Here is a 16565-nt window from a genome sequence, read left to right on the forward strand (position 1 = left end):
TAAATATTAACTAATTACATTTAATAAATGTTAGAATTGAATAAATTACATAGATTGTATTTATTCTAAATGGCATTATTTTAAAAACTATGAGTTTTTAAATAAAATCAAATAGATTTAAATGCATAAAACTTAACTCTGTCATGAATCATTTTTGTGAGTAGTTCCTAAAATAGTTTTTTTGGTTGTTTTTTTTATACAAATGTGTATTATATTGATCACAGTAGTGTGTAACTGACTGCAATTACATCTCATCATTTCAGACTGTGTTTGTGAGATGACAAAAAAAACATTTTTGTATTTTTTTTTTTTTTTGAAATATGTGCATGCTTTTTTATATAATGTGACTGAAGTGTGGCATTTTGCAAACAGTGTATAGGAGTTATACAAATTTAGTGTGGTGTTTGGATAATTGTGCCAGTATTTTTGAAATAAAAAAAAAGAGCCCCGTTTTCAAAATTGTGAGTAAACAGTTGAAAAAAAAAAATTGTAACTTTGCTCCTTTTCCATGCACAAGGCGTTTGTTTTGATTCTCAAATGCTTGAAAAGTGCAATTTAAATAAATCTGATTATTCATTCATAAATTGCTTTATTATAATACAAATATGAGCGTGTACATTAGTGTCCATTGCGTGCGTGTGTGGTGTGAGTGTGTGTTAATTGGCCCAACAAAGTGGCACAGTAAAAATGTTTTCATACATTTTGGAAAGAAATGTGGAAATGTTTTATCACTTTAACAACAATGGTGGGCCCTAAATAATTTATTAATAAAGCAATGTTTTTAAATGTACAGGATAAACTAATTAACTGCCAAAAAAAAAAAAACCTCACGCACACGCACGCCCGCACACGCGAAAGAAAGAAAGGAAAAAAAAGAAAAATCTTACGGGGACTGTTAATTACGTGTCCATTTTGTTTTGTTTTGTTTTTTCATTCGCATAAAAAATTATTGTGGAATTTTCGTCCTAAAAAAAAGCGGCTCACATTTATTAATTGCATGATAGGATCGTTTATTGCGTTTACTGTCGTTTTGGTTATTGGGATTTTTTCCAAAGGCTTGTCGCGACAATTTGATTTTAAGTGGCGATTATTAGAGACAATTTCTGTGCCATGCACGAGCAAGCGCACACTTGTGCACTTTTGTATAATTGATGTTCCTGCACCTTCCTTGAGAGCCAATGAGCTTGCAATGTGGGAAGCGCTAAGTTGAGGAGCGCACCGAAAGCGCTCTGCAGACACACACTGACTTGAGCTTGACACGCGCACACACATGCGCGTGCAGCGGACCGGTGAAGAAAATAAAACAACCCGTGCGTCATTTCGGACAAAGAAGTCGACCGTTTTTTTTTCTTCTAAAATAGCATTTTAAAACGTGTTTTATTTATTTGTTTATTTTAGACTTATATTCTCGGGCTCAGCGTCGTTTGGACCGGTGCATATGTGTTGTGGTTCGTTACTGGTGGCGGAGGATACGTGCATCCTTTAATGCAGCATTTATTTATCCGATTTATTGAAATTTATTCCCCCCCTCGGTTTAATTAATATGACAAACCAATCCTTCTTAGCCGCATCCCAATGCTGACTATGAGTTCTATGGCGGACACGCTGATCTCCCCCGATCCTTCCAAATCGGCCTTTCTGGAATGCGGCGGCCACAGCTTCCCCGGACACCAGCAGGCCTCCCCGGGATTACCGCACAATTACCAGTTCCACAGTCTGCACGCAGCCGCGCAGCACGACAGCCCGTTCCAGTCGTCGGCGCCCTCCTACGGCCGCCCTCTCGGGTACTCGTCCTACCACAGCCCGGTGAGCGCGCACCAACCCGGATCGTACCTCTCGTACCCGCACGCGGGCCACGGCGGCGGCCTGGGCCACACCAGGCTGGAGGACAAAGGTGGGTTTACGTTTCATTCCACTTCGATTGGATTTTTACGACGTCAAATATGTTGATATTAATGCGAAGGTGATCCCAAATGCTGGGCTCATTTTATCCATGCAGATCAAACTAAAATGAACACGTATGAACATTTGCAATTGGAGCCACAGTCTGTTTGCCGCAGCCTCATTTGGGGTTGCGGAGGAATTGAGGCCTAATTTCTAGTCGACTTTCCACGAGCGTCTCTTTAAAAGTTTCCTTTTGTATGTCCAGTTTCGCCATCATCGATTCTTTCTTGCACATTTTTAATGTCCATTTGATTTGATGTAAAGATGTGAGAAATACACCTCAGAACATTTTCCATTCAAAGAATCAGTTGCCTGAGAAATAAATGTTTTTTTTTGTTTTTTTTTTAAAGAAATAAAATTTTGTTTTATTTGCTCCCGATCAATATCATGTCCTCCTTTACAATCTAACTTCCCCCAAAATTCAACGTTTTTATCATTTTAGTATCAAAACATTATTTGTTCATGTGATTGCGCGTTCATTTGCTCGTGGTCATCTTCAGAACTTCTGCATGTGTTGCATGAGCTTCTTGTGGGGCCACAGCTGTTCTTTCATGCCACTCCAGTGTCATAACAAAGAGCAGCCAAGTGAACATTAATCCTAATAGATGGGGAAAAGAAGAAAGAATCTTTTGGCAAGAATAAACAATTTACAAAATGTACATTCACTGAAACGAAATGTAGCCTATGTGGGAAACAAAATCCAACTGTGAAACTAAAATCAATTGTGTTGAGAACCTTCTGAGGCATTCTCTGCTCTGTCCCCTTCCTGAACCAGAACACGAGAAGCCCACCACGATATTAGAAAATGGAGAGCTACGGCTCAACGGGAACGGAAAGAAGATCCGGAAGCCTCGGACCATTTACTCCAGTCTGCAGCTCCAAGCCCTCAACCAGCGCTTCCAGCAAACCCAGTACTTGGCTCTGCCTGAGAGGGCCGACCTGGCTGCAAAACTGGGCTTGACGCAGACACAGGTAATGCGTACATGAAAAGTGGGCCAGCAGTCGACTCCCACATTTCACCAAAATAGCTCTGACTTTCCAGTGAACATTATAGTCTTTGTATTAGATGAAAAAAATCAATATTGGACATCCCACCCTTTTTTTTTTTTTTTAAATAATAAAATGCAGGCAGAAAATATACATGAAAACAGCACGAGTTTAAGGTGGGCCAGGGGTGTGTCTAGCCCATTTTTTGGAGAGCTAAAGCACCCCTAAAGTAGATCCAAGCACGTTCAAAATTTGAGAGATCATGAGATTTTATTTATTTATTTATTTATGTTATTTTTTTAAACATTCTAGAGAAATGTTAAAACCACACAGCAGAAAGGTCACCTGTTTATGATTAGTGTGAGTGAGCTGACATTTATTCAAGCTAGGAAACATTACATGCGGTCAGACTGTGCGTGTGGGTGAGTGCACATTTTTTTTTTAGCGATAAAATATGAAACTCACAACACTTCCCTCACTAATCCCCCCATATTGGATGCGCTGTCAGCGCCCCTAATTTTCTCACCCTAGTATGAGTCCCCTGGAGTGGACAACGACAGGGTGGACATTTTCAGCTAACGTTAGCATTTATTGAGCACATGGTGGATCTTCACTTTGCAAATGGATTCTGATTTACTCTTAAGATTGACAATATCCAAATACACATATGATGAAAATGACAAAACAATGCAAAATTAATTATTTTTGCAACCAGCTCCTATTTCAGCCTCCACTGAGGAAAGACAAAATGCTGGTTGTGATGTCACTGAGAACGTCAGCGGGTTTCTTCAGGGGCAGTTTGCCAATAATGGCTGCGTGGGCAGCAATTTCAGGGACACATTCAAACTGTTCAATATCATTATGAAAGATTGGATAAATATTACATCAAATAATAAATCTATCTATCTATCTACGAAATTACATCTTCTATAGCTAGCTAGCTAACTAGCTACGATATCTAATCAATTTACATTCTCTGATCTATTTAGTCATATAGCTAGCTATCTTTTTAACCTTTTTAACCCAGATTTTACTGGGGGCTATTTATTTATGCATTTATTTATTTATTTATTTAACAAATGCAGTGTTGCAGTTTGGTCATTGTAGCCGGATGCCAGTCTGCAGTAAGGATGGGATTTAAAAGTTTATTCTCATATGCGGGATGTGTGTTTGTGTGTGCGTGTGTTGTCATATGCACTCAATGATAATCCCGAACTACACTCATGTTTGCACTGCAAGCTGGAGATGAGACTTTTGTTTGCATTCCTCTTTTGTCGAGGCAATGTAGATACATGTGGTTGGCTGCAAGCAAAGTCACATTGGCAAGATGATCAAAGTAGAATTTGGCAATCTTACGCAAACTTCTTGGTAAGCTGTTTTGGAACTGAAAGATAATGCTTCAATGGATTTTTGACTTGACAATTTAAGGATAGGCCTACAGGTCCACGTTTTCATTAGGTTAAGGAATGCCGAGTGGGCGTTTATTTCGGTTTCTCTTTTTACACAAAAGTGAGACGGGTATATTATTGTTCTACTTCACCGGGCAAATATAACAGGCACTTTTATTAACAATCTTTTAGTTACATTAGTGTTGAACCTTTGTTATTAGCAAACGTAAACATTAAAAAATCTATTAAAAAACAAAACAAAACTGTAAATTTGTGTTAGAATATAAACGTTTGCACAAGCATACAGCTCTGAACAGCATCGCACCCGAGCAAATGAGTCTTCTCTTATGCTCCCATGTGTGTGTTTGATTTGAAGATGACATCTTTCTCCATCATCTTCAAGCCAGAAGGCCGCCAGCCAAACATTGACCACATTTCCTCTGATTCTCCGTGCAGCTGTGAAATTTACGGAATATTTTGGTTTTCCTTGAATTGTACCCTTTCTCGAACATTGTCAGTCTGTCCGTCACGTGCATACATACACACACACACAGGCTGCCAGAAAAGTTCAACTATTCATTTATTTGTCACTTACACTTTTTATTGAAAAAGCGTAAACATCAGCTTTATAAGAACACTCAAACAGTATTAGACACACACTATAGCATCTGGCATGCCACCGTCCTTCCCTCATGTTGGGGTCATTAGGCACATGCACGGACGGAGAAGCTGTCAACTGTTGGAATACGAAACCAGTAATTACAACCGAAATCCTCGTACTGAGGCCGTATTAACATGTCGATTATCTAGGCCAGGGGTGTCCAAACTTTTTCATTTGAGGGCCACATGCAGAAAATCAGAAGGACGCAAGGGCCACATAATGTTATGAAGAGAAATTGTGTTTAGTCCTCAAAATTTCTACAGTATATCAACCAATTTATTTGTAATATGGCAGTTGGGTTATTATAGTTTGGGAATTTTTCATTTTAGTTAGTTTTTTTTAGTTTTCAAGGTCGTTCTGTTAATTTTTATTAGTTTAGTTCTTTAAAAAATGTTTAGTTTTAGTTTAGTTTGTTAGTTTCAGTATTAGTATTAGTTTTTAAAAAGAAATGTGTATTACTTGTGCGCAATATTTAAAAAAAACACCATGGGAGCGACGTCATCTGAAGGTGCTTTTCTATTGGTTGCTGCTAGATGACGTCACTTCTGTGTGACATACTTTCAAAACGTCATTATTCCGGTTGATATCAAAATAAATCTACTAAAAATCACATTTAAAATCATCCCCAAAGGCTCATCCATTAAATTAATTACCAAAGACTAAAAAAAAGGACATGTTTGCTATAATTCTGGTTAGTTTTAGTTAGTTTTGTAAACATAAAATGTAGTATCAGTTAGTTTTCTTTTTTTTTAAATGTTCGTTTTTATTTTATTTCAGTAACAATATTGTTTTTTAAATTTTAGTTTTAGTTTATTCATTAGTTTTAGTTAACTAAAATAACCTTTAATGGCAGCAGTTTTTTGATACCCTCCCTTCTTACATTGACCGTCTCCAAACATTTTTGTTTTGTTTATTTTATTTGAACTGAGTCAAATGCCATTTTTAGCATATGTCGCAGGCCACTGAAAAATGGACGGCGGGCCGCAAATGGCCCCCAGGCCGTAGTTTGGATCTATTGAGTTGCCGTAGCTCTGCTCGTTCACTTAAGAGTTTCAACTGGCACTGCAGCGTTGTAGTTCAAGTGACTGCTCATCTCTGTTGCTGTCAAATTCCTGAAGAAATAGTTTATAAAAAGGGCTGAGAGAGAGCGAGAGAAGTGGGAGAAAGAGAACGCAAGAGCACTGTGCAGTGTGCATGTAAATAACAGAGATGGATTCGTGATTTCGATTATAAAAGCAAAATCCATGAAGTGAGTCAGCAAAGTTCCAGGGCTGTTGTCACAAGACGTGTTTCAAATCCAAACTGCAAGTTTTCCCTTTCAAAGTAATGAAAATGTAAGAAGGCATTTAAATGACAGTGAACATGTTTTTCATTTGGAATAACGTCTTACCCACAACCATCAAATATCGTTAGTTGACTTTACTTGTCTTTATTTGCTTTGCTTTGAGACACGTGGTTTCCCTGGCATTTCCAATCACTGTCCCTTACTTTGAAGGCAGTTAAAACCTGTTTGTCACGACTGTGTTCACTGACTCTGTAATTATTGATGATTCATATGTTCTTACTAATCGGATAGCTTGCCTGAGTCTGACGGACGTCTGTGTCATTTGCTCAATTTGCAAGCAAGTTGAAATCGACTACAAACAAATTAAAATCATAAATCATTCTTCTAACCGCACATAAAATAAAATAAAATAAAAAAAGATTACATGAGATTCAGCTCAATTTCGGACGTCGAAATAGTCTGTTAACTGTAAGGTATTATTTTCACCCAGAGAGATAATCTTCACTCCTTTAAAAGAACAAATTGTCAACAATTTAACATATAAAAAGATGCTATGGTGTGTCGTCAGACTAGTTTTCCTGACCTAACAGAACAACAAGACTAAAAAACAGCTTCTACCCACAAGCCATCGGCCTCCTGATCAAATCACATCACAATCTGTCAAGCGCACTGCGCAATATTTTTCTTTTGGAATGCTGCGCACCAAAACGTTTACATCAGTTGACCTTGTTGGAGGTACTGAACCAATTTTCTATGCACACTCACCAAGCCCCTCTTTATTGAAAACATAAAATATTATTTATTTATTTATTTTTTATTTTTTTATTTTTTTATTCGGGCTGGGAATCTTTGACTGTCTCAAGATTCGATTCGATTACGATTTTTGGGTCTACGATTCGATTCAAACGATTTTCGATTCAAAAATGATTTGACTGGCAAATGATTTCTGCTTCAATTTACAGATATGCGCAACATTGTCATGATCTATTCCAGTCTGCTTTGCAAGACAAAATGACAAATTAAAGTGTCTTTTTTTGTTTTGTTTTTGTTCAAACATTTATTCATTTTCTATAGTGCCTTTTTCCACAAAAACAGCACGTGGGCTACAACTGCCTTTTCCCCTTCTTCTTCATTTCTAATTTAAATAAAATCGATTTTTGGATATTAATATGGATTCGATTCTATTAACTCATTCACTCCCAGCCATTTTCATGTTCTATTGCTATCAAAGCATGGAACCTACCAAAAGAAAAATGTGTCTCTTCTTTCATCAGGGGGAAAAAAAAAAAATACAGTATTTTTTTTTTAATGTTTTGTAGCAATTAGCATTAGAATTAGCTAAGTTTCATCATTTTTCACAAAACCAGTTGAAAATACTGGGAAAAAGAGCTTGTTGCAACATGGACCTGGTTGATCTCTTATACTTTGCTGCCACCTGCTGGCCGTTTTTTTTTGTTTTGTTTGATTTTTTATTGTAATAAGTACCATCGCTTTAAGCGACCGCTTCAGGTCAGAAACTGCATCAAAACCTTCATACAAAAACTCTAGCATACAAAAACCTAAAAAAAAAACGTACAAATACGTTTTTGGGAGTGAATGAGTTAATAAATGAGAATCTCGATTCTTTTATGAATCGATTTTTTGACACACCCCTAGTATTTATTGTCCACTGGTGAACAGAATGAATAGTGAGAGTAGCCTTTTTCATTGAATCTGCCTCACTTTACATTGAATTCAGAAAGTGTTGTGTTCTTGTATTCCTCATCTCCATACAGCTTAAGGAAGTCTTTCTTTAATTTTCCTAGACAGCTAGTTGTGCCAGACTAGAGTTGCTCAACTTGAAATTGCAAATCATCCAGTCGCTGACTCACATCACACAACTCAATTCTATATTGAGAATGAACATTAAAAGAACCACCGTTGTGTTCTTAAGATGGAACCCAGGTGCAGCAGATAAAATGAAAACAGCAGAGGCCCCAGATTTGAACCCTGTGGAACACCGCACGTTCCGTTATGTGAATTCATATTGCACATCTAACGTCACATTTGAGTCGGGTGTGTTTCTTCACCTTTGTCGAACCCTTGAGACTGACTCACTGAACCCCTGGGGTTCGATCGAACCCTTGTTTAAGAAGGTTTACAGTGTACAATATATAACTCTGAAACCTGCAATTCTTGCACATGAGCTGTTGTGTGGCTCTTTTTTTCATTTTTTTTCTCTATTCTTGTTTTGGCATCCAGGTTAAAATATGGTTCCAAAACAAACGATCCAAGTACAAGAAGATATTGAAGACCGGCCCAGGCGGATCGGATGGAGAGTCCAGGCCCACCCCGCTCCAATCTTCCACTTCTCCATGCACCGTATGGGACATGAGCATGGCTCCTAAAGGCCCACAAGTGCACTCTGGTGGATACATGAACAATTTTGGCCACTGGTACCCAGGTCACCCGCAGGATGCCATGTCCAGGACTCAACTGATGTGACACAACTAGGACTGACGTCCCCCGCTCCCCCTTGAAAAAAAAAACAGCCACATATCCAACATTGTTTACAATCCAACATTGTTTGCAGTATGAGACACTGGAGGAAAAATTAAGTAAAGCTAAGTAGAAAAAAAAAGGGCACATCTAGCAGCTATAACAAAATTAAAGCGCAGACAAGTATTGTACATGAATTCTTTGGTGAATGGTATTGCTTTGAATTTACCTGGTTTCTTGGTGTCAGAGTAAAAAGATACAAAAACGATGTGCCCATAAATCAGTCACATTGTTGCAATAATGCACCCAATATTATGATCGCTTAATTGTATGGTTATTGGGATCTTTTACTAGATTGTAAAGCCATAGTTGATAAAATGGCAAACACAGAACCTGTTAGCTATTATTAGCTACAGAAGAACAACCTGTTCTCCCAAGTATAATATTAGCACCAGATGACACAGATGAAAAAACACACCAATGTCAAGATTGGATAAACGTGGGAACACTACAGAAACAATATGCACTGAAGTTAACCTCTTTAACTATGTTGCGAAGTATGGCAAATGCAGCGATGGAGCACTGTGCAGTCTGTCGGTCGCAGCAAGACTCGACTCGCCAACGTTGCTGCAAGGGAGGTTTGTGCCTTACGTCTGCATGCAGCGTTCACAGGCACGCAATGAAGGCGTTTCTACTAAAAGTAGAGCAACAACTTAGTACATCGTGCTAACACCCTGCAGATGGTGTAGCATCCATGATTCTAAACAATTATTTTCTTGAGAAATTAATATATATTTTTAATGGGATTATGTGGCACAAGCACATATGGAAAAGGGCTTTCTGTGAAGGTTTTCTATAGTTTGAAAGTCGGGTTTTGGTGAAGTTTAAAAAAACTGATCATATAACAGGACCAAAAAAAGAAGAAATGATTCTTTTGAGTGTTTTAAATGTACTGAAAGGTGCCATTATAATTTAATTATTTTATGAAGCCGTCCAAGGGAAGTATTGTGCACTGAATGCAACAGCTTTTCGAGAATAAGAATACCTTGTCACTCTTGAAAGACAAAAAAAAAAAAAAAAGTGGGGGCTGTGCGCTTTTGTCAATATTCCGACATATTGGTGAAAACCAATGAGCAGATGGACACTGTAACATGTGGCAGACTGGGATTTAAATAAGCAATACTGTACTGGAATAAAGATCTTTTTGGCATCGGATCAGTTTTATTCATTTCCTTTTGCTTGTCTGAGCTGAATGGTCGACTGTGTCCTAATGTTTCCATATCTGTTTTTTTGTGTGTTTTTTTTGCATTAATGATCATTTTCATCTGCGTATTTTCCTCTTTATTAATATTTTTGGCCAAACATCTGGGGGGAAAAAAATAATGAATGAATAAAATCTAATGAAACTGTTGAAAAAGTTTAAGGAAATGTAATTCATGTAATTATTGTCTGTGAGTGGTTCTGACGGGGAATTCATATGAGTGTTGAAGTCACCGATAATTGATATAAATTATGATCTAGGTGAGTCACTAAGTCAGCCACAAATTCAGGAAATCATCTAAACAGTCAAAGCACTGCAGTAGATAACTGCAAGATAAAATGACAACCTCAAAATGACAAGGCGAGGTAAGGTAGGACTCAGACGCAGGAGTAAGGTAGGCCACCAAGGCAACAGGTTTATTTCCGGCCAACAGCTGTCTCCTCTCAAACTGAGAGCAGAACGGGGAGTCAAAAAAGTGGAGAACTAAAAGCGCTCCACTGGGGAGGAAAAAGCACAAAAACAAGGCGAAAAGACAAGGCAACGTGAACAAGGTCATGAGGACTGTGGGACGCTTCCATGCACTGAACTGTGACACTTCGGCACTGAGGGGAGAATGCAGCTGGCTTTTATTGTGAGTCTTGATTGGTGGCAGGTGTTAGTAATCATGGGCGGGGACCGGTAATTATGGAGCGGCAGGAAGGGAAAGTGACCTGGGGTGAGAGGAGAGTTAGGATTTTCAAAATAACACGGGAAACATGGACACAAAAATAAAAGCCTGGACCGTCACGCCGGTGGCGGCGTGACAGTACCCCCCCCCCCCCCCCTCCCCTCAACGGCCGGCTTTCGACAGCCCAGGAATGTCAGGGTGCTCTGTGTAAAAGTCGTCAATGAGGGAGGGATCAACGAAGAACCGGGAGGGGACCCATTGTCTTTCCACGGGCCGTACCCCTCCCAGTCGACCAAGTACTGTCTCTCGCGGCCCCGATTACGAACATCTAAAAGCTTTCTGACCTTGTAAACGGGGCCGCCTTCAATCATCTCCGGGGGGGGGTGGGTCAGGTTCGGCGGGCACCAGTGAGCTTTCACGGACAGGTTTGACTTGGCTGACATGGAACATGGGATGGATTCTGAGGGATCTTGGTAGGCGAAGACGAAGTGCAGCAGGACCTATGGACTTGGTTACTGGAAAAGGCCCCACAAATCGCGGGGCCAGCTTTGGACATGGTACCTTGAGTCTGAGGTGTTTGGCTGATAGCCACACCCGCTGGCCTGGACGGTACTCGGGTGCCGGTCTCCTTTTCCGGCCGACCAGACTTTGTGGCACCGACGGATCATGGCCTGGACCGAGGGGACCGTTGCCTCCTCTTCCATTTCGGCAAAGAAAGGAGGATCGTAGCCATGGACGCATTTAAATGGGGTGAGACCTGTGGCAGACGTGGGCAAAGAGTTGTGTGCGAGCTCGACCCATACCAAGTACTTGCTCCAGGTAGTCGGGTTCTGGGAGACAAGGCATCGGAGACCGCTCTCAAGCTGTTGGTTCAGCCGTTCTGCCTGCCCATTGGCCTCAGGGTGGTATCCAGACGTCAGGTTGGCTTTGGCACCTAGGGCTTTACAAAACTGTGCCCAGAATCGGGAGACGAACTGTGGTCCACGGTCTGAGACGATGTGTAATGGAAAGCCATAGAACCGGAAAATGTGGTGGATCATGATATCTGCTGTGGTCTTGGCGGATGGGAGCTTGGTTAGTGGGATGAAGCGAACCATTTTAGAGAATCTGTCAACAACTGTGAGGATCGTGGTTTTACCGTGAGATGGGGGCAGTCCGGTTACGAAGTCTACTGATATTTCCGCCCATGGTCTGGATGGGATTGGTAGTGGCTGGAGTAGACCCATCCAGGACTGATTGGACGTCTTGTTGCGGGCACAGGTAGGACAGGCAGCTACGTAGTCCTTGATTGTGGTTTCCATTGCCGGCCACCAGAATCCCCGGGCGACAGCATACATGGTCCTGCGGACTCCAGGATGGAAAATAATCGTGAAGTGTGGGCCCAGTGTATTACCTGGGCCCTCAGTTCCTCAGGCACAAAGAGTCGACGTGGTGGGCATGACGTGGTGGGCATGACGTGGGGGGAGTGACGTTTCGCAGTGCCTCTTTGACATCGTCCTCAATTGGCCATCTCATGGCCCCGACTATGCAGTCCCGGGGCAGAATGGTCTCAGGCTCGGCTTCCAATGGCTCGGACTCGTTGACTCTTGACAAAGCGTCAGCCTTGACGTTGTTACTGCCGGGTCTGTAAGTCAGAGAGAATACGAAGCGGTTAAAAAATAAAGACCATCTGGCCTGTCGAGGGTTGAGTCTTTTGGCCTGGCGTAAGTATTCCAGATTTCGGTGGTCGGTCCAGATCACGAAGGGGAGTGACGTTTCGCAGTGCCTCTTTGACATCGTCCTCAATTGGCCATCTCATGGCCCCGACTATGCAGTCCCGGGGCAGAATGGTCTCAGGCTCGGCTTCCAATGGCTCGGACTCGTTGACTCTTGACAAAGCGTCAGCCTTGACGTTGTTACTGCCGGGTCTGTAAGTCAGAGAGAATACGAAGCGGTTAAAAAATAAAGACCATCTGGCCTGTCGAGGGTTGAGTCTTTTGGCCTGGCGTAAGTATTCCAGATTTCGGTGGTCGGTCCAGATCACGAAGGGGAGTTTGGCGCCTTCCAACCAGTGTCGCCACTCTTCGAGAGCCACTTTTACAGCGAGAAGCTCCCGATCTCCGACCGAGTAGTTGTGTCCAGCTTTAGATAATTTACGTGAGAGGAAGGCGCAATGTGTCTTGCCGTCCTCTTGACAACGCTGAGACAGTACTGCCCCAATTCCAATACTCGAGGCGTCCACCTCCACCACGAACTGGCGTTTGGGGTCAGGGACTCTGAGGATTGGGCATTAGTGAAGCAAGCTTTTAAGTCCTTGAATGCCCTTTCGGCTTCCACATAAATCAAACCTGTGGGGAGGTCAAGGCGTGCAGGGGGGCGGCAATGGTGCTGAAGTTTCTGATAAATCACCGGTAGAAATTGGCGAATCCGAGGAATTGCTGGACTTTCTTTCGTGAGTCCGGTGTGAGCCAATCTCGCACGGCGCTGACCTTGTCTGCCTCCATCTCCACTTTTCCAGGTGACACGACGAATCCCAAGAAGGAGATGGTGTTGACGTGAAACAGGCTCTTTTCTGCTTTTACGTAAAGCTGGTGGTTCAGCAGGCGTCGCAAGACTAGGCTCACGTGGTCTTGATGGCTTTCTAGGTCGGGAGAGTAGATTAGGATATCGTCGAGGTATACATATACAAAGTGGTCAATGAAATCTTTGAGGACTTCATTTATCACGGCCTGGAAGACGGCTGGAGTGTTCGTGAGGCCGAAAGGCATGACCAGGTACTCGTAATGTCCCCGGGGAGTGTTGAAGCCAGTCTTCCATTCATCTCCCTCGCGGATCCGAATGAGTTGATAGGCGTTCCGGAGATCGAGCTTGGTGAAGATCTTGGCTTGTTGCAGCTGATCGAACACCGAGGACATCAAGGGCAATGGGTACCGGTTCTTAACAGTGATGTCGTTCAAGGGACTGTAATCAATACAGGGGCGTAGGGATCCATCCTTTTCACTCACGAAGAAAAAACCTGCGCCAGCAGGTGAGGAAGACGGTCGGATGAGGCCGGCTTTCAAGGAGTCGTCAATGTAATTGTTCATGGCCTGGCATTCGGGTCCTGAGACCGAGTACAGTCTTCCCTTGGGGATGGTTGAACCGGGAATCAAATCGATCGGGCAGTCATACGGTCGGTGTGGAGGAAGAGTCATGGCCTTGGTTTTACTGAAGACCTCCCGCAGGTGGTGGTAGCAGGAGGGAACAGTGTGCAGGTTCGGGTATTCTTTTTGAGCAGGTGGGACGAGTCACCTGGTGAACCTGGGCTGTGGTGTTTCGGGGTGCGGGTTGTTGCACCCGTGAGAGTTGCATTCCTTTCCCCACTCCAGAATGGTTCCCGAGTTCCAGTCAATTCTGGGGTTATGTAGACGCAACCAAGGGTGACCCAGAACCAAAGTGGGGGATGAAGCCTGGAAAACGTGGAAGCGAAGAGTCTCGAAGTGCTGTCCGATTCGGACTTCCAGAGGTTCAGTGATGTGGGTGATCCTGAAGAGTTCCTTGCCGTTCAGCGCTCGAGCCTGGATGGTTGAGAGAAGTGGTTCGGTGGGGACTCGTATTTGCCTTACGAGCTCCCAGTCCATGAGGCTCTCGTCGGAGCCGGAGTCGATGAGGGTTGACAGATCTGTAGTGACATTGTGGTGGGTTATCTGAATTTGTGTGAGCCTGTGGTTCTTGGCGGGTCGGGGTGACGAGGAACTCACCGGTGAGCCGCCCTTCGTGGTGCAGGTTCCCACCAGGTGGCCAAGACCACCACAATAGAAGCATCGGCATTCTCGGCGGCGGCGCTGTCGCTCCTCGGACGTAAGCCGAGCCCTTCCAAGTTGCATGGGTTCCTCTCTGGCGAGACCCACATCTCTTGGTTCCGGTCGGGGAGGAAGGATGGGTTGTGGCCTCCCTGCCTCCGGTGGCCGTGACCAGGGGGTGGATTCCTCTCTCCTTCGGAGTCCGCCGATCTTAGCCAGTTCCTGGCGACGATGATCGTTGCGAATTGCGAGGGAAACCAAAGCGTCCAAGTCCGTGGGGAGTTCTACGGGAATCAGGAGTTCTTGAATGGCAGGTGAGAGTCCTTTCAAGAAATGATCGTGTAGTGCTATGGCATTCCAGCCACTGTTCGTTGCCAACGTTCGAAAGCGGATTGCGTTATCGCTGACAGGTTCTTTGCCTTGTTGAAGCCCGCTCAACGCTCGTGCCTTCTCTCGGTCATTGTTCTCGGGGTCGAAGACTTGGCGCAAGGCGGCTTGAAAGTCCTGTACGCTTTGACAGACCGAGGAACCCATGGCCCATTCCGCGGTTGCCCAGGTTTTGGCCCGTCCAGTCAGGTGTGACACCATGAAGGCCACTCGGGACCGGGCTGTGGGAAATGCCTGTGGTAGGTGTTCAAAATGTATATCACATTCCGTGAGGAAAGTCTGACAGCGCCCGGGTTCACCGTAGTATCGTTCTGGGGAGGCCAGTCTTAATCCTACCCCGGTGAATGGCGTGGTCGGGACGGAGAATTCAGGTTGAGGAAGTTGTCCGGTGGGGGCTGGCGCTCGACGCCGCGAGAGGCTCACCAGCTCGTGGACCTGGCTGGACAATTCCCCCAGCTGTGACATCATGGCTTGTTGGATCCGGTCCTGGTTGTCAAGTCGGGCCTCCTGGCTCTGCAGTGCAGCCTCGACCTTGCCTGCTGGGTCCATGCTGGCCGAAGTGTACTGACAAGGCGAGGTAAGGTAGGACTCAGACGCAGGAGTAAGGTAGGCCACCAAGGCAACAGGTTTATTTCCGGTCAGCAGCTGTCTCCTCTCAAACTGAGAGGAGAACGGGGAGTCAAAAAAGTGGAGAACTAAAAGCGTTCCACTCGGGAGGAAAAAACAGGCAAAAGGTACTGGGGCCAACGAAAAGCGCTCCGCTAGGGAGGAAAAAGGGCACAAGGCAAAAGGGGTAACTGAAGGCGCTCCACTGTGAAGGAAAAAGCACAAAAACAAGGCGAAAAGACAAGGCACCGTGAACAAGGTCATGAGGACTGTGGGACGCTTCCATGCACTGAACTGTGACACTTCGGCACTGAGGGGAGAATGCAGCTGGCTTTTATTGCGAGTCTTGATTGGTGGCAGGTGTTAGTAATCATGGGCGGGGACCGGTAATTATGGAGCGGCAGGAAGGGAAAGTGACCTGGGGTGAGAGGAGAGTTAGGATTTTCAAAATAACACGGGAAACATGGACACAAAAATAAAAGCCTGGACCGTCACGCCGGTGGCGGCGTGACACAAAAGTGCACTTTTATTTTTGGAAAATGCTATTTTTTTTTTTTTTTCCTAAATCATCTCCTTAGGTTGCAAAAGGTTATTTTTTTGTGTTTCCTGAACAATCTGACAGTAAAAAAAAAAAAAAGAGGTGATTATTTTTAGATGTCGTAATAAAAAATATATAAATAAATATAGTCCAAGTAGCACGCTGTATTGCCCATGCTGTTATTGTGCAAAATTTGAATATTTTGGAGTAAAGCCCAGCCAGAGCCCACTTATTGCCCATACTTAATTTCGCCCATCTACTGCCCAACATCAACAACGCCCGCTCCAAGCCCATGCCCAGCCAAATCCCAACTAGACCAAGTGGTGCTCATATGGGCCTGGCCCCAACTGTACGTGTTCTCTGGGTAGAACGCTAGACAGCCACCAATTAAGTGAGACGAATCTTCTAAACCTCTCATCATTGACTCTTGCAGACAACAGGCCACAAATAATTAATCAATGCCAACTCATCTTTCTGGCGAGATTACAAGTCCTTGCAGCGTTCCTCTCTGTAATCACTGACTGCCTCGTCCTCGCATTGTCAGGTTTTGTGGAGTGAGTGGTTGAGGGGAGATGGACCCAAAGGCGGAGAAACAAGGCAGG

At 43.5% G+C, this 16565-nt stretch overlaps 1 protein-coding gene across 1 annotated transcript; it reads left to right on the top strand.

Moving 5' to 3' along the window:
* Positions 1–1515: 1515 nt before the first annotated feature.
* On the top strand, positions 1516–9958 carry LOC144026521 (homeobox protein Dlx4b-like). Its single transcript, XM_077533223.1, has 3 exons — positions 1516–1894; positions 2720–2916; positions 8507–9958. Exons 1-3 carry the CDS (start codon positions 1576–1578, stop codon positions 8747–8749), a joined length of 759 nt encoding a protein of 252 aa, XP_077389349.1. The 5' UTR covers positions 1516–1575; the 3' UTR covers positions 8750–9958.
* The last annotated feature ends 6607 nt before the right edge of the window (positions 9959–16565 follow it).

The sequence above is a fragment of the Festucalex cinctus genome, chromosome 1 (assembly GCF_051991245.1).
Source record: "Festucalex cinctus isolate MCC-2025b chromosome 1, RoL_Fcin_1.0, whole genome shotgun sequence".
Classification (NCBI taxonomy): Eukaryota; Metazoa; Chordata; class Actinopteri; order Syngnathiformes; family Syngnathidae; genus Festucalex; species Festucalex cinctus.